Below are 21140 nucleotides of genomic sequence, written 5' to 3' on the forward strand. Positions count from 1 at the left end.
CAGTAGTTTGGTTCCAGAAATTCTTATCAGATTAACATGTGGAAATGAGTAGATTGCACACTGTAGCTTTTGAATTGTGGGGCAGTGATGATTGCATATCATTCTCCTTTTGCTTGAGGACTCAAGTTTGGAGCATCCTTGATAATGCCAGTATTGGCAGCCAACCTCACAAAAGCAGCCTTAAATTCATTTCCAAGCAAAGGGACTTTTTGCAGTTTGTTTAGAGCTTTAGTATCTATTCTCTGTTCTCAGCTGATTCATGGACTGTGCGCGTGGTCTTGTAAAGAGTTGGAATGCGCCTCACTCTGAGAGAGGTGTCTGGGGACTAGTAATGTTAAACATTTGAAGAAAAGCCACACTGAATTGAAATAAATCTGGCTTTTTTTTTGCTTGTATTCAAATGTCAGGGCATCCAGTTACAGGCAACATTCACAACATTTGTAAAAGGTTAGAGTTATGTCAACTATAATAAATTGAGAATGCTGTTTCCACTTAATTTTTTTTGGTCAGTGTATCTCTTGTATTTTTACTCTCTGCTTCCTTACATATCATGGAGACCTTTTCATTTTCTTTCATTAATGTCTCTGGTTAAGATTTCAGTACAGCGTGCCTCAAAGTTTCATAAGGAGGTCAGGTGAATCCATATGAGACTCATACTAAGATCTATCTCTGGCATTTCTTTTTTTCCTTGCATCGTCTCCCAGTTTTGTTAGTTTTGTCCTGTTCCTTTTTATGCTTTGTCTATTCTTTTGTTAAGCTCACTGGGCAGAAACGGACAGTCTCACCTGAGAAAGTCAGCCCCACAGTCAGCTGTGAGTCATCAGCTTAGCAAAACATGGATATGCTGTTTCACTGGGGAAAGGCATTCTCTTTTTATAAAATCATAAGGTTGGGACCTCTAGTCATACCACCTCCAAAGATGTAGGATTTGCTGTTCCTACACCGTCCCAGACTGATGCCTCTTCTCGAAAACCTCCAGCAAAAGAGTTTCCACAACTTCCTTCAAAAGCTTGTTCCATTTTCCCAGATAGGAATTTTTTCCTAAGGTTTAATCTAAGTCTGCTTTATTGTAGTTTGCCTTTGCATAAAGGAAGAACAGTTTTTCTCCCTCTTCATTGTGGCAAACTTTCAAATGCCATATGGACTCAAATATAAGATGGGGGTTTTCCCCCCAGTTAGCACAAGGGGGAAAAGCCCCTGGTTTTATCATCACATACAAGGAAATATCACTAAATGCACTATCATTAAATTGCTGCCAAAAGCAGCATGTGCTCAGCAGTGAAAACTATGAAATGAATTAAATGTGGCCAATACTGAGCATGACTATGAAACATGGGGCCCACACTGAGCACACATGCTGATGGGAAACTACTACAAGAATAAGTTAGCACAGCCCATGTGGGTAAGACATATGGTCGTGCCCATTAATCACAGTCCCCGTCACTGCTAACTCTTTCAAGTCATGGTGTGCCATGACATTGCATACCCAGAATCCCTCTGTCAGCCTCTCTCTCAGCCTGGCACATATGGTTAGTGTTGCCCTGCCCTCCATGAGGCAAAGCTAGACCAGGTTTCCCTGCACCTCATCTTCATATAGGTTTTTGGAGCATCCCAGGACTTGTGGCACACAGATCCTTTGTGGGGTATCTGGAGTACACACACATACTACGAAGTGCTGAGCTATGGGATCACCATAGCTTGAAATGCTGTTGACTCTGGTGGGGTCCAGCCCAGTGAATGATGTGATAAATCATGAGCCTTTGGCTTTGAACTAATATCATTGCTGCTTGATCTTAGCCCAAAGGCCAAGAAAGACTCAGGCTATCTAAACCCCAAGGCCTCCAGGCCTGGGGCTTGCACATAGGATGCCAGCCTGGATTTGGGGAGTCTCTGGGAAGGAGGATACTTGCCCAGTGGTAAAGCCACACAGACTTGGCAATTGAGCTGTGCTCTGTTGAATTTTGGAACTTGAGTATTGGGCTTTGCTCAATTGAATATGGAATTGTTTTGGCCCTTGAAATGAAAAAAGAAGCTTGTGCTACATATAAGTAGGTACCAAAGTGCTGCTTAAAAGTATGTTTATGGAGTACCTGTGCTAAAACTTGCAGCAGTTTCAAAAAAAGGTAGCATGCATCAGTCCTGGTGGATAAACTAAATGCATGGGTACTATAAGTACATTGCTACAGCCATGTTTAATTTCAAGGTCATTGTTTTCAAGTTTGCTCTTCACTTCCATGTGCTCAAGGAGAGCAGTAAGAAGAAGGGGAAGGGGCTGCTAGGGGAAAAGTTGTGGGGAAGCAGAGAGCAAAGGGCTACTTTACCCCGCAGATTTATGTTCCCTGCTGTAGCAGTGGGAGGGGGACCAATTCAAAGCAAGCCTCCAATAATTATATTCTATACATGGAAAATTATAACAAATGTATACATTTTCCATATACAGAATCTAATTATGGGGGGGTCATCTTATAATCAGGGTTATCTTCTATTTGAGTAAATATGGTAATTGAAAACTGCTATCATGTTCTTCCTTAATCTCCCTTTACTTCAGACTGAACATACCTACAGCTGACATTCCAGCCCCTTCATCTCTATCTCTTGCTTGTGGATCCTCTCTAGCTTCCTTCTATCCTTCTTAAAATGTAGTAGTGCAGACTGGACACAGTAGTGGATCTCAGGCCAGCCAGAGTCAAGAAGAGCGGTGCTGTCATCATTCAGATTTTGCAGCCAGTGCTTCTGTTACTAGACAGTAGTGCCTTGAAGTAGTATATACGTGTCTATGTAAGAGCTTAGTAGTTAGAGGAGCATGCATATATTTGTACTTGTATGTTATAATAGGTGTATATATAGCACAGTTAAAGTGGGCCTCAATAGAAGAGAGAGGCTGGTTTATTGGATACTTCTGATTATCAGTAAGTTTACCAAAAAAAAATCACATGATTAGTTTGAGCATTTCATACATTTTTCTGCTATTCACTACTGACTTCCCATTGTCTATCACCATTGGGTTTTCATATCAGTAATGAAAATACTTCATATATCTTTCTCAATTCTGGTTGTTAGAAAAATAAAATACACATTTACGCCAATCTTACTTAGTAGTTTCTAGGGTAGAGTAAGATGCAATTGTTCGGTCCCCAATTGTAAAATAAACACTGAGGAACATTTCCTATGTTGAATTATTAGAGTCTGTCTGTACTGCAGAGTTTACTTTAGTGATTGGCCCTTCAGTGTGAAAACCTACATGGCTTAGTTTAGGTGTTGAGTACTGACTGAACAGCTAAAATTGGGTGTATCCACCTCACCCATATCCATTCATGTGGGGACTTGCACATTCACGGGAGGTCTAGGGATGCTGCGATCACACTGTGTTGTTCTTAACACTGCGGTAAGCTGAACTGCTCTGTAATTTCTTCCCTGTGAATTGTGGGAGAATTTGTCTGTTCTGGGAATACAGAGGGAATTATGGGAAGCCATTAGAGGACTTAAGCAATTTAGCCCACATTTCCATTGCAAAGCAGACAGGCTAAGAGCAGCACTTGAGCTTTAGTCCGTCTCCCCCAGATGGTATGTTGAAAGCTGTAGGAAACTGGGGTGAGAGGTTTGTGTGTGTGGGTGGGAAAGTTACAGGTAACACCTGAGTTGACTTTAAAGAATGAATGCATCTTTATGGGCTGCAGAAGGTAACAAAAATAAAAATGTCTTGACACTGTGGAAAAAAATGGTTTCCTATACGTTTCCTGTATTCTTAAAACAACACCCCACTCTCACATAACATTTCTGAAGCCTTGTACAAGTTTAATGCTTAGCTTGGAACGTAGATTAATCAAGTTAGCATCTCCTTATATAAGGGAGTGTATACTCATAAATAACTGAAATCCTGATTTTATGTGACTCTAAAATATCCTGTGTGAATTAAGAAAGTATGAAAGGAACCAAGAAACAAAGCAATTTGTCTTGGTTCCTGTTGACTGCTGGATAGATTGAAGTAGTAGGAATTTTTTAAAAAGCACACTGCAAAATATGCCTGGATCAGCATTGGGAGACACTTTATTCCTCAAAACTGGGCTTTGGAATCATTAAAATTTAGAAGCTGGGGATTTTCTAGCACTCTCCTAGTATTTTTAAGGAAATTTTGATCTGATTATAAAACCAAAACCTTCCAGTTAACCTTCTGGATAGAATATTCAAACCATTAGGTACTTAGGAACAAAAACATTAGGCACGTAACTAAATGTGACCAAGATTTCAAAGGCATTGAGCACTTGTTTCTCCCACTGATGGTAAATAAGGCTACTTTTATTTAGATGTCTACAGTGGATCTAAGCAGCCTAACCTTTGACACTCAGGCTTATATATTTAGGGCCTGTACTAATGCTGTGCTAAGCGATTACACAAGCAGTTCACTCCTAATAATTATGCCACAACTGGTGATTTAAGAAACAGCACTAGACGGAGTGACTCTTAGCACCCAAGCATTGCATTGAATTCTCTGAAATGCAGTGCCTGAAATGTTGTGTTGGAATTTCTAAAACATATTGCATTTAAGAAATAAGGAGAGCAGCAGTGATTTAGGATGAACAGAGACTTGGACATATGTCAAACCATTGCACCGGCATTTGTATCTTTTCTGAATGCTTATGTAACCAGCTTCAGTGTTTGTACAGTTGCCATCTGATTTCTGCATGTCGGTCTTGTGCTTTGTGTGCGGTTGTCTCTGTTTTCATTCTGTTCTCTAGGCGACTCTCTCACTTACTTGCTCTCTTTCAGCATAAGAGGAACAAGTGACTCAGAGCAACATCAGGATTAGAGGAGCACAAGGCTTATCTTTTAGCCATTTCTGCATATTACTGCCCAAATTGCAGCATGGCCATAGCCAAGAATGGAGCTGCACACATATATATGTATATATAAAGCAAATATTTGCCAAGCTAGTTATCACTGTTAGTTCCTGTCCTGAAAAGAAAGAGAAATGTTGTTACCTAAAGTTACCATTATGTGGGCTCTGCCAAATGTTGACAGCAAGTTCTAGGGTGTCAACATTTTAGAAGTTCTCCCACTTCCAGTATCCAAATTCCTGTTACAAACAGATATGAAGCAACTATTGTTCCTTTTTCAACCATTGCACATTCCATCAATGATGGAGGGAGTAATTTCTTTATGCTTAATATTGTTTCAAAATAAAATCCAACAATATTTCTGATCCTTTGATATGAAAGGCCTGGCATAAATCTAACGTGTCCTCTATTTTGGCAGTACAAGCAAGGGTCATGGTCTTGGTGAGACATTGCTGATACGGGTCTTGTAGTGAGTAAATAGCACTCAAATAGTTTTAGAAAAAATTGAATGCTGAAGAACTTGCAAAATTGGTGAATTATACTCCAGCTGGGAAGAGCTGTGAAAGTCTCATTAGTGTCAACTATTGTCTCTTGTTTGGATTCATCATTAGTATGAAAAAGCTTAGATAATTTTGCTTCCACTTGTTGTCCTGGATGTATGCGCTCTGCATTTTAGGTGTGTTAAAACTGGTTCAAAAGTTATTACAAATGATGATAAACTTTTCTCTTAAACTATGAAATGTTTTTATAACCTCGTTTATATCTGTCTTGACGCCACGTCTCGATGCAGAGGTGCCTTAGTTCGATAGTGGTGATGCAAAGCAACAAAAGAGCAATATTTTATCGTCTCTGACAGCATTTCTCCATTCTCTCATCTACACGCTGTCCTTGGCTTTCAGCTTATTTTTTTTTTATCTCTGTTTGGAAGCTTAAGATTTAAACTACTTTGAAAACTGTGAACAGAAATTACAGGAGGCTTTACTAGCAGTATATGTGAAGTAATGGATGTATTAGCCCTATGTTTATTAAATATGCAGAATGAGCTTTATGAGTGAATGCTGTCCTGTATATAGTAATCTGCAGGAAGAAATCTGAAGTATGACAGATTAATTATTTCATCCCAACATGAACATGGTTGGCGAAAATAAAATGAGGTAAAGAGCTGGGATATCATTTATAAAATAATAAAATATCCCTAGGCGTTAATGACAAGTTACACTGTGGATCTTTTAGATATTTGATGCTGTTTGCTTAGCAGCATTTTTTTTTCAGGAAATGTCATGCTACTATATATAGATATATTAGAGACATCTTTTTGTTTAAACTAGCTTTTATTTCCTCTTTTTAATGGGAGCATTTTTTATTAGAAAGACTTAATATGGCCAGATAGATGTGTCTGGTCATGTTGCAGGTAATAGAACAGATTTGTTTTTCTTATAAAGGTGATGTCTGTCCATGTTGAATCCTAGTGTTGGTGTGGGGCTAAGGCAGAGGTGGGTAAAATACAGCTTGCAGGCTGGATTCAGCCTGCCAGGTGATTTCATCTGGCCTGCGGGTGCCCACTAATTAATTGTACCCCACCCAGCCTATGTGCCTGGCTCCCACCCTTGTGCATGGGAGGGCTCCAGCCCACCCAGCATGCACAGCTTCCACTGCTGCAGCTGCTGGGGGACCTGCTTGGCTTCCCTGGCCTCCAGCGACTGCTCTTCTGTCCCTGCTGCAGCGCTTGCTCCGGGCAGCAGGTAGGGAAACAGGGTGGGGGGAAGGGAAGCTGCAGATGGGTGGGAGCATGGGGCTTGGGTGGGTGGGAGCACAAAGCCCAGGGCCCATGCCCGGGGGGTGGCAGGAGTACAGAGCTTGGGTGGATAGGGTGTGGGGAGGTGGCGTGTGGAGACCCTCCACACACACTCCCCTCCCCCCATGGCATACATCCCTTTCCAGGAAGCAGGGAGTAGGGCTCCCTGTCACTTCCAGTGGAGTCCCATGAGCTGCACATGGCAGTAGGGAGTGGGGCTAGGCCACCAGCTCCATTGCACGGGGGTTCCCCCCGGTGGTGCACAAATACCGGAAGCTGGACGTGTGTCGCGGGGAGCCCCATGCAATAGAGGTGGGCCGGCCTGACTCCACTCCTTGCTACCACATGCAGCTCCCGAAACAGGGTGGAGCCATGCATCGCTGGGCAGCAGCGCTTGCGTAGGCCACGAGATGTACCATTTAACCTAGAGCATGAAGGTTGTAGAGCACTCTCAAAAGCAATCTTCTTCGTCAGTCATCTGCGTTCTAGCTGTGGGAGCCTGGAGTGCTCCTCTTTACCATAAGGACAGTAACATTTGGAGGATAAGTGTGTTCTTGTCCAGACAATCAGCCTGCTTGTTTGTTTCTTTTTCTCCTTCATATTCTTAATTTTATTCCTTACTGACATCTTTCCTGCCCTCCAACACACTTTTTTTTTTTTTTTTTTTTTAAATATGATGAACAGGAAATATAATGCAGTGTACTTGGAATGAACTGCTTTTACCTGCACCAGCTCTTAGGAGTGATGGTCACAAAACCGTAGTGAATTTAACTCTGCAGTATCTGTAGGTAAAACATTTTGGAGCCAGGAACATGCACAATTTGTGTTCGTTTCTTGGTTTTGAACACATGTTGTTAAGTAGAATCCTGGAGTCTGTTGGAATTCTGTTGCAGATCTGGATTTTATTACAAAAATGCATGTATTAAGACATATATATACTCACAGCAATTCAGAGGGTATATATATACAGACAAGAATTCAAGATTTATTCACCACTGATCAGACATCAGCCAGATGAAAGCTCTCTCAGTAATGATACCTGTGCAGTGTCTTTAACCTAATATATTTTAGAATGGAAAAAGGCATGGTGATCTCTCTCTCTTTTTTTCTTTCTTAAAGGCACAGGATCTGAATGTGATTGAAGAAGTGATCCGAATGATGCTTGAGATTATCAACTCCTGCCTGGCCAACTCTCTCCATCACAATCCCAATTTGGTATATGCACTGCTTTACAAGAGGGATCTCTTTGAGCAGTTTCGAACTCACCCTTCCTTCCAAGATGTAATGCAAAATATAGACCTGGTAAGTAATAGTTTCAATTAATTGGTTACAAGGAGTCTCCTGAGAACCTTCTTAGCTCTCTGGGATTTTGAGAGGTGTTAAATGCTGATCGTTTATACTCCTTTCCTTTGCTAGGTATTTTTAGAGTCTATTAACATTGAGCTACCCAATCTTTACTATGAGGATAGGAAGGAGTGGAAATTCTGGGAGCCGCCCCACTCTTCTCCCCACCCTCATTTCTTGGGGCTTGAGGAAAACCAGGCTAGAATCGGTCCGTATTTGACAGAATCCATGGGATCTGGGGACCTCGCTGATAAGGAATTTCCCAAGCTGTTGAATCCTTCTTTGCTCCTCTTTACTCTACCCCTCTGCAGGGACCCACCACAAGAGCTTGCTTTCTCTCTCAAAGCAGCAAGGATCTTAACCAGTAACTTTTCTGTTTTCCCACCATTATTAGACTATTAAGAGCTGAAGGAGAGTTTCTTAGGCATCTTAGGAGCAGCCAAGCAGCTGCCCACCTCCCTAAAGCCTCTCTATACGTGTACTGCTTTTGCCTACAAGAGCATTAGCCTCCAGCATTCTGGACCTCTTCAGGGGAACCATTAAAAAGAATATAACCAAAAATTTTAGAGGCAGCTTCTATTGCTTTTTTGTGGGGAGGGATCCACCTGTGCCATTCTTGGGAAAACCCATATTGGTTATTGTTGAACATGAATTTGATAGTCTGTGCAGGGAGCCATGTCAGTCCCTCATCTGAGGCTCTACTTAGACAGGCTACTATGATACTGAGGACTTGTAAAATGTGGAATTAGGGAGGAATGGGAATCAATTATTAAGCAGTTTCTGTGAAATATAGTCTTGACTTCTAATGTTCATATATGAAGGACTTGAATGCAGTTCTCTGCTAGAAAATCTCTCTCATACCTTTAAATCTGTTCAATATTTTGATCTCCACCACTTGATATACTCACAGTAATTCAAATGGAATAGTTTTATTTTTTTTACCATCTCTGCCATAGTTCACTGCCAAACAGTTAGACTTACTGAAATAGGTGTTTTGTAGACTAGTCCCACTAATTGAGATAATATACTGGTATTTTTATGTTAGCATCCATATTTTAGGAATTTTGGTGTTAATTCACTGCATTTAAAGTCCATCATTCTCTTTCAATTTGTGGAAATATAAGTGGGTATAGAGGATTCAAATAATACTCAAGGGTGTTTAGAGACCTGGTTAGGGATTTTTAAAATATATTTACATTTTGTGGGAGAGCTTGCAAACATGCTTATAAAAATGAGGCCAGAGGCAGTGTTATAGGAAGCAGGTGTGGCTTCCCCAGCTCAGTCTCTGCTGTTTAACTTCAGTCTCGGACTGCAGCATTCGAGGTATTCTGCGTTTGTGCCATGTTGCATGCTGCATAATGTGGAAAATGCATGCGACTGTCTAGCTTGAACTACAATGATGTGAGGGTTTTTTTCTCATTTACCCCATATCAAAACTGCTGCAAAATTGCTCTTCCCGTGGAAAAGAAAATTAAAACCAGAAGTTTTTTGCAACAAAATTTGTTTTCATTTTTTCCTTTCAGTTTTAATTCATCCTCTTTTATTTTATAGCTGAGAGGCTTCTGTGTACCAAAATATTTTTCTCCACTTCCTCCTTTGTTAATTGTGCTGTGCTGATATCCAGGCTATATACCCCTCATTAGTTGATCCTTTGACATTTGAGATTGCAGCTCAGAAGAGATGCTCTAAAATTGTTGAAGCAGCTCTTGTATAACAAGAGGCATTATAAATACAGCTTTTGAAATATCCCATGTGAAGGCACAGCAGTTCCAGGAACTCCCTTTGACTTCAGCGGGGCCTCTCTTCATAGAAGAGGGATTCCAAGATCGGACTCCTAGCAATCAAGACATCAAAGCCAAAATATTATAAGGCAGTACTTTAACTTTGCCATGTTAAGAGCACTAGATTCAAGCTGTTGGAGATTTACTACACTGGATTTCTTACTGCAGGGGATACCTAAATTTTCATTCAGTGTTATTAAAAATCTATTTGTGTGCCTGTCTGTCTGTTTGGTTTGGATGCCATAGAATTTTGAAAAGACTCCAGATTATCCAAAGTTGTAGTGCAAGGTGAATACATAGCTAGTTGGATTATCATGCTCAATGAGTAGTAACCAATGGTTCAGTGTTTAGTTGGGAGGAGGTATCAAGTGGGGGTTACAGCAAACCATAAGCTGAATGTGAGCCCACAGTGTGCTCTTGTTGCAAAAGAGTCCAACAGCATCCTGGGTTGTATTAACAGGAGTGTTCCCAAAACAAGGGATGTGATTCTCCTGCCTGATTCAGCACTGCTGAGGCTTTACCTGGAGTACTTCAAGAAGGATGTGGACACTTCGAAGAGCCCTGCACAGAGCAGCAAAAATGATTAGGGGCCTGGGAAACATGACTTGTAAGGAAAGGTTGCAAGAACTAGGATTATTTAGTCTGTAGAGGGAAGACTGAGGGGGGGTTTGATAACAGCCTTTCGATACCTGAAGGGCTATGACACACAAGATGGAGAGGGGCTTTTCTCTCTGGCTATAGGAGACAGGACTAGGAGCAATAGCCTCAAGCTGCAGGCGAGAACATTTAGGTTGGAAATGAAGAGGAACTTTCTGGCTGTGAGCGTGGTCAAGCATTGGAACAGGCTGCCTAGACAGCTTGTGGAATTTCCAGCCTTGGAAATTTTCAAGAGCAGATTAGACAGACGCTTGGCTGGGATGGTCTCTAGTTAGGGATTATCCTGCCTTGAGCAGAGAGCTGGACTAGATGATCCTGTGAGCCTTTCCAGCCTTATTTTCCTATGACCCTATAAGCAAAACATCCTGCATTCTTAGCTGAATTGGCTAAATCTCGATCCCTGTTTTTTCGCCCTCTCCCCCCCACCCCGTTTTCCCATCTCCGTTCTCACGTTCCATTTCACCAGTCATCAAATATCTTTAGAGGGTCTGAACTGAAAATGCCCTTAGGCCTTTAGCAGCTACTGCATGCAGATGATGCTGATGGCATGCAGAGATGGCCAGGGCCAGGTGGTTTGCATTCATTCTTCTCTAAATTGCTTGAAGAGGACCGTGGTACCATGAAAGTAGACAGTGATAGTCTGGCAAACTAACCAGCTGTCATAGTGCCCAGTGTGAGAGGTAGCTTGTGTGTTTGTAAGGTCTGTGACAGTAAATCATTGACAGAGCCAGGAATAGAGCAGAGATATTGTTGCGTGACTCACTGTTGCCCACCTAGACACTGTATGTTGAAGACAGAGGTGTTCTTCGCTTTGTAACAGATGATGTGTAGTTTTTTTTTAACAGCTTAAACAACCACAACCCCTCTGCCCAGGAGCGGGGGGCAGGAGCCATGAATATTGAGATACAGCAGAGTGCCAGACAGGCTCTGAAGACTTTGAACTATTTAAAGCTTTCCATTGGACTGTCTTGATTTTTTAAATAACATCTTAGTTAGAAAAGCAAGGATGTCAATTTTTTTTATTTTGAAAATGTACCTGTCACCAGCTGTCAGCTCTCCTGACTGAATAAATTATTGGATTTAACTGCCTCCCCAAAGATGCGCTTGGCCCTCAGTTCATCCCACTTCCATCCTCAGAAGGGTTAGAATCAGTATTTGCCTTTTGCAGCTCCCCACTACCACAGCACATGGACCACTTCTGCCCACATCCTAGAGCTAGTGAGTGGTAAATTGTATTAACACCACTTACAGATGTAAAAACAGGTTAAATAAAAGTACTCTTGTTGAAGGGCATGTCTGTACGGTCTCCCTCCTGACTCCAGGACCCCCCACCAAGAAAATAAGCCCTACTCACTTGCACCCACTTGTGTGCAGAATAGACCAGTAATTAGGCAGAGCAAACCCTGAGTTAGAGCCTGACCACGTTCCTGGTGCTTGGACAATGCCTTCTACATTTAACTGGGAAAATTCTTCAGTGTAACAGGACACCCATAGGATGCGCTCCCTGTAGTGTATGGGCGAGTGCAGAAACTGATAGCACAAACCCAGGCATAGACCCAGGGATGCTCAGAGCCAGGCTAAGCTAATTCACGTGCTCAGACCTTAGTTGTCGGTTAACTGTGCAGTGCAGCCGCGGCCTTACGTAACTAAGAACTTGGACTCCCTGTTTGAAGCATGAAAGTTATTTTTTAGAGGTAATGCTGAAATACTGAGGTGTAACCTCTGCATTTGAGGCAGACCTGGCAGTGTTTGTTGGTGACCACTGACAGAGTGTTTCCCAACATAAATTGCAAGCTTCTTTTGTTTATTCCCTTCTCTACATTTTTTATAAATAAGCTAAAAATCACCCTTGCCATCTGACTGGGAGCATATGGGTATGCTTAACATGCTAGAAGGGAGACTGAAGTCAAAATACCTTCTGGTTCCTATTAATTTACTTTTCATTTTAGAAAGTGATCTTAATATGATATTGTGCATCTTGTTTGCCTAAATGGGATATTCTCCATCTGGTTTATTTAGCAAAGAATGGTAGGATTTCTGTTCTGGCTGACTACCAACTCCCTTCCTTCCCCTACTGCCCCCATATGTACAGCCTACCTGCCTGTATTTCAGGGATGATCAAGAGCCTCATATGTCCCAGGAGTTTGGTAGAGGTTCCTAGCTGGTAGTTGTAAGACTGGAGTTATACTGTGAATGGCGTGGAGGGTCCCTAGCTTCTTTATTTCATGTTTCTTACAACTTCTTTGAGAGGCGGGTCCCTGGGATGTGTAACTCAGCAGACAGCACTAGGAGCTGCTAGATCTTTGTTTCTCTACGCTACGAGAGACCGGGAGGTCAGCAGCTGTAGAGAATCAGACCCAGGTCCACTGTGATGCCTGCGAGAGTTAAATCCCCTGTGAGGGTCTCATGGCCCCCATCACCTTCTCCAGTTAGACTTATTTATTAAGAGATGTGGCTTTAATATGACAGCTCCTTTTTTCAGACCTGTTGTTTACAGGACTTGGCCTGATCATGATCATTGCTCTTTTACCTCTCATCAAGAGTGGAAATATAAAGGTTATGTTGAATACCAAGCACTGTAAATGGTTTGAGGGGTTACTTTTATTTGGTTAGAAATGCTGGGGTGGGGTACGTTTCCAAGACTATCCAAAAGAAATATTGCAGTCCTGTTAATTGAGAGCCTAGTTAAAAATTCTCAATGAAAGGTTTTTTTATGATGATGCACCTTCCTTGGAGTTTGTGACACTTTCCCCAATGTGACTGAATAATTTCTCATGAAAGGGGGATGTGGAGTCCCTTGGGAGATTCACAGAATTTCTGGTGAAGCTACTGTTCATTCGAATGTGAAGGCAGGAGAGTTTGGCCTTACTTAAAGGTTGATGATGACCCTTTTGCATAGCTCTCATCAACCTCTGAAACCAGTTTCAGTAGGGCTAGATATGAGTCAGGCTCTGCATGACCTATCCTGGCAGGCCAGATGGTGCTAGCAGCAGTCACCATACTATACCTAAGTGTCCCCCTGAGGAATCTGCTTAAATGAAGTGCTGATCCTAGACGTGTTATCGTGAGAAGTTTATTTTCTTCCCCTTTGATTTGCTTGTGGATTTGGCACGTTCACTGTGGTGAGTCCTGCTGCAAATATAAAATAGCAAACCTCAGAGTATACAAGTGTCTTTCTGTTTTCATTGCTATAACAAGGAAAGTGCAGGGTTTTTTTTTTTTTTTTTAATTAATTGCCAAGGTGATTTTCCTCTTTCACAGAGCTAACCTTAAAAATTGTGGGCAAGAGAGAGACAGCAGTGAATCCAACGGTTTCTTTTAGCTACAAGGGAGATAGCTAAGAGTTGTCACATTGCTGGTTGGGCAGGTGGCACTGTGAGGTGCTCACAGGCTATGTAGCATTTCAGCTAAAACCAAAAGAGGATTCAGGCTGAGAAAAAAAAATTATATTGACTAAAATTTGGTTTTGGGATTTGCTTATTTTTTATATAATAAAATTTATATACATTTATATATGTGTCAAATGTTTTATCAATATAAATAATGTTTCTTTCTTTCAAACTGTCAAAGGACTCGAGCATGATAGAGAGGCAGACAGCCATTCTGCCTAATCTTCTATAACTTAAAAATCACTAAATCAGCTTCATCGTAGATCGTACTATCACCTTGATGAGTTTTTCTTCCCTGTGCAAGAGAATGTGAATTTATTGCTCATGAAAAGAAGGAATTTAAGATGCATCTCTGTTGGGATATTAAAACTGTTAATGGCTCCCCCTAGAGAAATGCATTTTCTGTAACAAGGGCCAGATGCATTTACACCTGGGTAAAAAATTTTCAGTTCTTGTTAAGGGTTGGGCCAAATACCGAACTAGCAACCTGTTACAATGGCCTAGTTTCCTCATGTAGACAGGGCCTTTGTCAGTGTGTATTGGTTTGGCTTTAAATGTTTCAGAGGGATCAATGTGAGGTGCCCATGATCAACCATGCAGTTATTTACCAGACCTGTTGGCCAGATGCTTGGAGCGAACAGTGATTTCCAAGAAATTAAAATGGATGATATATTCGTTGAACATAAAATTCTTCAGGACATGCTTACTGAGCTTCTGTTGTTATCCAACTCCAAACGTAATAAAATGTGTGTTTAACCTCGGGTTCTAAAATAGCCCTTGATAAAAATTGAAGCCTTTTCAGATTCACGTGTCCAAATTGCATTTTTTTACAGGATTAGTTTCTTTTAAGTGGGCAAGAAGATGAAATCTGTTAATTTTGAGGATTTATTTAAATGTAACTAAATTATTTAATGAGTGGAAAATAGTTCAGAATCCTTCGTTGGAAAATCCTTTGCTTTTCATGACTAGCTCAGACATCTGAGCATGATTGTTCTGCTAGACTGAATTATTTGCATGGGGTTTTCCCATGTATTTTGCTTTTTTTTTTTTCTTAAAAAATTGTGGTAATACTCATCTAGTTTTTATCTGGCCTAATAAATTATATAAAAAATTGGTCATCTTTGATTTCACTAGAAAAGGAATTGGAGAGAAAAGTCACTTTAGCTTTTGCTCAATTTTATTACATTTCTGTGACAATATATTAGGTGCCTTTCTACTGTCTCCCATGCATATACTTCCCTCTTTGTCTTAAGCCCACGGTTTGCTTGTGGAATTCTGATACCATATTTACTCTAAAATGACCCTGCGTTTAAGACAACCCCCCAGTCATTGGATTGTAGACGTGGAAAATGTATACATTTGTTTTAATTTTCCACGTGTAGAATCTAGTTGTGGGAGGGTTAAATGTATCTCTCCCACCACTCCCACAGGCAAAGTAGTGGCAGGGAAAGCGGGGGCTGAGGGGCAGGCAGCTTACCCCACACCCCTTGTCACTTGTTCCCCATTGCCTGCCCCTCCCCGCCACTCCCCCCATCACTGCCTTCCCCCTCCTACCACTTGTACCCATCTTGTGCCTGCCCTCTTTGTAGCTGGTTGCTCTGTCTCTGCTAGGGACATGGAGCACCCAGCTGAGCCAGGCAGTAGCAGCAGCTCTGGCTTGAGCCTTCAGCCCATCAGGGTCAGGGCTGGAGCCACAGAAGCACCCCCACTGTTCTGCATGTCCCTCTCCTGTGCTCTTTCTGCTCGTACATCCCTTTCCCTGTGCTTTCCCTGCACTGCATGCTCCTTCCCTGCACCCCTTCCCTATGCTACTCTCACTCAGTGCTCCACTTCCCCCATGCTCTTTGCATCCCTTACCCCATGCCCTTTTCCTGCTTTCCCCTTGAATCACACACCCCTTCCCCCGTGCTTCTCAATTCCACTGTACGCCCTTTCCCCTGCACTCCCCACTGCACTGCATACCCACCCCTTCCCTGTACTCCCCTCACTCCGTGCTCCCCTTCCTCCTGCACTACACTACTCTCCTCTTGTACGTGCATCCCTTCTCCCCCTTTCCTATTCTCTCCCACACATCCCCTACCTGCTACAAGAGCCACCTTGGCCCTGTCCAGAGCCACAGGAGCTGCTTGCTTGGCCTATACTCAGTTCTAAGATGAGAGGGTTTTTTCCACCCCCAGTCCTAGTTTTGGGGGGGAAACCTCATATTCTAGTAATACAGTATTTGGGTTAAAACTTGAATTATTCAAATATTCCATTTAATTTCTAATGCATAACATTCTGTACATATTTAAAACTGAAAATCTAAATAAGTATATATGAAACACCACACCAAACAGGGACCACCCAGTGTTCTTCATGCTTTTGACATTCATTAAAAACCCTGAAAAGGCAACAGCAGTTCTTCCTTCTACCTTTTCTCAGTGGTAAAATGCCTTAAAAGTATTTTCTTTTCTTCTAGATGGACAAAGCATTCTCATTATAATTGATCTTTTACAGTAGCTTTTACATTGCCATTGCCAGGTGGATAATTTTTCTAATGCCAAGCAGATGCACAATGCACTGTCAAGAATTCTCTTGCTGGCTGCTTTAATTACTGTTGCTTTTAACTGAGGGGAGAGGCAGGGAATATTATGCTCTAACTGTCTAGATAGCTACCCAAAATATCTAAAGTTTTAGACATGGAAGGAAAAATGACTAGCTTAAAAATGAAATCTCTAAAAAGCACTTAGCTACCCTGCTTTAGTTATAGTGGTAGAAAAAGCTGTTTCAAAGTCAGTTTTGTGTCACATTTTTTTCATTCCATTCCTTTTTTTTAACTGAAGTTTTACCATTTGTATAAATTACTTTGTTACAGTTCTTTATGCATGTAAACTTTTAAAATGTTTTTCTTTTACCCATATGGCCTATTTTTAGTCCTGGCCTATAATGTTTGCTAGTGAAATGGTTTATATTATTCACTTGTGTTCTCAATAAAATTATCCTAAAAGGGGAGGAGAGAGATGTAATCACATTTTGACCACAGGAGATATTCTACTGGTGAGGTCCCCACACCTTAAAGAGACATCAAGTCCCACTTCTCTGAACATTTTAAATTTAATATCCTCCAGGTAACCACTAAGGGGTTAGAAAAGACATTAGAGACATATATAGGATACATTAAAAGATTATTGAGATCATGAGGTCAAATATTCAAAAGTTAAGAAATGCTGAAATTAAGGTTGCCTTAGGTCAGTCCATTGTACATATACAGCTTGTGATACAGTCTGCAATGACTTATGACATGCTGTTCTTTCCACATTCTGTACACAAGATGGACTACACTCACTGAATGAGCAACTATTCTCATTGCTCAGCATGTGGGTGCCAGCAGTAGTAGGTTGTCATCCCCCTCTGTGGACCATCACAAGTCAGGGGTGAGCTTTGTGGATAAGAGCTGACCTCAGGTGAACATCAAGACTCAGGAACTATACATTCCATTCCTCCCCAAATGACCGTCAAGGGAAAGACCCTGGGAGTAGTTAAGCACTTCCCCTACCTCAGTAGCCACCTCTCCCATAGAGTGAACTTTGAGAAGATCCAGCACAGAATCTGATGCACAAGTGCCTCCTTTGGGAAATTGCTTTGGTGTCTCTGTATTGACTGTCTTCTCCAGAAAGATACCAAGATCTAGGTCTACAATGCAGTTGTCATCTCCACTCCCCTGTACATATGTGAAACATGGGTGTCCTACCACTGTCATCTCAAGAACCTGGAGAAGTATCACCGATGATGCCTCCAGAAAATCCTCCACATCAAATGGGAAGATCTCTACACAAATGCCAGCATCATCACTAAAGCCAGTGTTATCAGCATTGAGTCTGTGTTCCTCAAGCACCAACTTGGCTGGACCAGTCATTGTGTGCAGATGTCTAACTCTCAGCTCCCAAACCAAATACTCTGCTCCCAACTTAGTAATGGACTGAGATTTTGCAGTAGCCAGAGGAAAACTCTACAAGGACATATTGAAGGCATACCTCAAGAAAACAGATGCTGACATCAAGAGTTGGGAGGAGCTGGCTGCTGACTGACTCCAGTGGCACTGGAACCTCAACCAAGTGGCATCCCATTTCAAGGTAAAGCATCTTTCCCTTGAAGCAGAGAAGAGAGAGCGGAGGAAGGAAAAGGAGAGGGATCCCGTCTACAGCCTGCTCTCTCCTGTGGAGAGGTCGGCAACTTCTGTGGGCAGATATGTGACTCAAGGACTGGATTCTCAAGCCACTTGAAGACCCATCAGTGAACTGTGATAGAGATCATCCTCGAATCAAGGGCTTGCTGACAACTAGGATCTGAGAACAGTGTGTTCTCTTTGGGCACGTGCAGGCCCCTTTGCCAGGCCTGCCTGTCCTCTACCAGCTTCTCATTTTAGTCTCCAAGTTGCCAAGCCAGTTTGCCTGGCTTCTTCTTCAGTTGGTCCATCTTCCCCTGGCCCTCCTCAACTTGTTCCTAGTTTCTCTTAATAGTGACTTAGCTAAAGCAGTCAAATTTCCTTCTTCCTCCTCCTTTATTCCACTGAAAGAAGATCATGTCACATCATAACATTTAGGGTTTGTCCTCGCCACCAAGACCACAGGGCTTACCTCCAAGCGTGGTGGGTTTCCTGAGACAGGCATTAGGACAGGGGCACTTGTCTGTCAGTACAGTTCCTTCGGGATTCAGCTGTACCTGGGCTCCTGGTGACGGCTGTGTATCAGCTGATGCAGAATCGTCTTCAGACTCACTTCCATGGAACCAAAGGGAATTCCTCTCTCCCTCCTTTCTGTCCTGCCCAGTCTTCTGCACTCTAGTACAGCCCCAGACTTTGTTGGGAGGCTTCTGGATAGTCTGTACATGGGAGGAGAGATCGCAGTCAGTGGAAGCTGAGCCCCTCTTGCACATGCAAGAGACTCCCCTCTATGCATCCTTGGTTAGGCAGCAAGGAATGGGCTTGGCCACTGGATCTATACAATGGCTCTGTTTTCAGATTGCATGGGGTGTTTTGACTTTATTTGTTTTTAAACTGTTGCATGAAATGTCTTGGAAAGGAGACGCTGCTGACAGCGGTAATGTTTTCATGTTTGGATTGTTCTATATGGCACGGTTCCCACCCCAGAGTTTGCCTTGTAAATCTGACAAATCTTCATGTTCTACGGGAGGCAGAGATACCAGGTTTGGGGATAAAGGAGTGACTGATTTGAATCCCAAAGTAATCAAGTCATCAGCTGTCTTTGTTTTACTAACAGCAGCCAAGTTGTGAGGCATAATTAGGTTAATGGTTCCTGGCTCCAGCTGTGTGTCTCACTCTGCAGAACAAAGGCAGCTCAACTGAGATTTTATAATACAGTATACTCCTCCCTTCCACCCCCCAGCTCCCACTTCTATTGGATTAATGAAGGTTACTTCAATGGGCTTGAGTTTTAATGATTCAGATACAAATGGACATTGGTGCCCTTCAGAGCTGGACACACACAGTTCCCCTTGCCTGGGTTGTATGCACGCAGACCAGGAGCGCGTACAGTGAGGGGATATTTGAATTGCTCACTCATGCAAGCAGACCTGTGGTGTGTGCTCTGGGAATCGGACTCTGAGGTTCCCATGGCAATTTTCACAGGACAGCACGTAGGCTCCAGGACTTCCCTCTGCACTGAGCTGTGCTCCATTAGTCTGCATGCTCCTGCCATCTTCTCTACATCAAGCAATATAGTTTGCAAAGTGCTTTAGGTGCCCTTGTCATGAAAGGAAGTATAGACATGTGGAATTGTCTGGATCAGTGGTGTACCAGCTGGGCACTTGGGGCAAAACTCTCTGTGTCTTCTGGGACCTACTGGACTGAAAGATAAATGGGGCAGGGCAGAGCCCTGAACTAGTACCTGATGGGGCAGTGAAACATGATGGGACCCAGCCTGGCCTGGCTAGTGTGGTGTATGTGGAGGCAGAGCCTTGGGGAAGTATAACAGAGAGGGACCAATGGGGCACTCGGACCTGAGGTCCTGGAGTCTACGATGGGGGGCGATGCCCAAAGAACCTGGGGTGAGAGAGAGTAGCTTTCCATCACCAGCATTTTGGATGCCTGCATTGGCCTCTGCCCAGGGTTACCAGCTCTTGCAGTTTTACCACAGTATTTTGTGCTTTCTTAAAGCCTCGGTTCCTATAGTCACATAATTCCATGAAGATCTGTTTCCATGGTTTAAAAGAAAAGTGCATTTCTACCCTCATGGTTACAGAGAAAGATTTGATAAGTAAATCCCCAGGGCTCCACATCCGGAGGCACACGAAGAGAAACCCAAATGCATTTGTTTAAAGAAAAGAATCTCCTGCCTTTGGAGTTGCCTCATGATACTGGGGGTTGGCAGCACAGCCATCCTGTTGCCTGTTGCCTGCAGCTTTGAAAGGGGAGGGGAGCTGTAGCATGCTGTTACCTCCGCACGGGCCTGTAGTGAGGGATGTGAGCTGAATTACCCTGACTTTGACCCTAAATGAAACAGGGTTAAAGTTGGAGCAGTTTCGTTGCTCTTGTAACAACTGCAGAATCGTGCAGTCGTTAGAGTTGCATTGCAACTGCTTCTACCTGTATCCTGTGACAGCAGTGCATTGTCGCGTCTCTGTATGCTGTGTATGAGACGGGAGGGTGCACATTTCCTAATTTATCGATAGCAGTAAAATCACAAGCAGGCACTGAGTGTGAGCTCACTTGCCAAGCTAGTTTCGCAGTTGGTTGCCTCTTTCCCCTCTTGTAAACCTGTAAGCACTTGGACCAGACTGGGATGGGACCACATCTAGCCTTTCTATAAGAGATGCCTTCTGTTAGCCACCTGTCATTGAGCTAAATGCAGAAATCCCTGGAGAAAATGGTATAGCCCGTATTGGAAGTTAGATTAGATGCCATCCTGGCCTTTTAAAGTCAATGTACAAATGTTCCAACTGAAATGAAAAACCCTGTGGTTCTTCTAGTCCGGGGTTGTGCACATGCACAACTGCCATGGAGCTGGTGCTGGGGCTGTGGAGCCTAGCACAGCTGTTTGTAGTCTCCCGGCTGCCTGCTACAGCTGCCCAGAGCAGGGAGAAAGCAGAGCAGCAAATTGTATGGAGGCAGGGAACAGAAAGCAGAGGGTATGATATGGCAGGTGAAGAGGGTGGGAGTGACACTTGGGAAGAGTGTGGAGCTAATTTGTGGCAAAAATCTAGACCCCCGCTGCTCTAGTTCATCCGCTTACCCCAAGGTAAGATTGTTTCCTGTGTTGTTCCTATGTGCCTTTTCTAACATTTGAAGTTGTGTTATCTCCTGTAAGTCCTAAAAAGTCAGGAATCTGTTGCAAAAGGCACT

The 21140-nt window shown here is 42.7% G+C and overlaps 1 protein-coding gene across 2 annotated transcripts in view; it reads left to right on the top strand.

Annotated features, from left to right (window-relative positions):
• DYM (dymeclin) overlaps nucleotides 1-21140 on the top strand; it is a 373790-nt gene that overhangs the window by 299324 nt on the left and 53326 nt on the right. For both annotated transcript variants that reach the window (XM_006030025.2, XM_025211554.1), the window contains one exon: nucleotides 7750-7932. In XM_006030025.2, coding sequence (XP_006030087.1) covers nucleotides 7750-7932 — 183 coding nt within the window. The remainder of the gene's footprint in view (nucleotides 1-7749; nucleotides 7933-21140) is intronic.

The sequence above is a fragment of the Alligator sinensis genome, unplaced genomic scaffold (genome assembly GCF_000455745.1).
Source record: "Alligator sinensis unplaced genomic scaffold, ASM45574v1 scaffold1204_1, whole genome shotgun sequence".
Lineage (NCBI taxonomy): Eukaryota > Metazoa > Chordata > Crocodylia > Alligatoridae > Alligator > Alligator sinensis.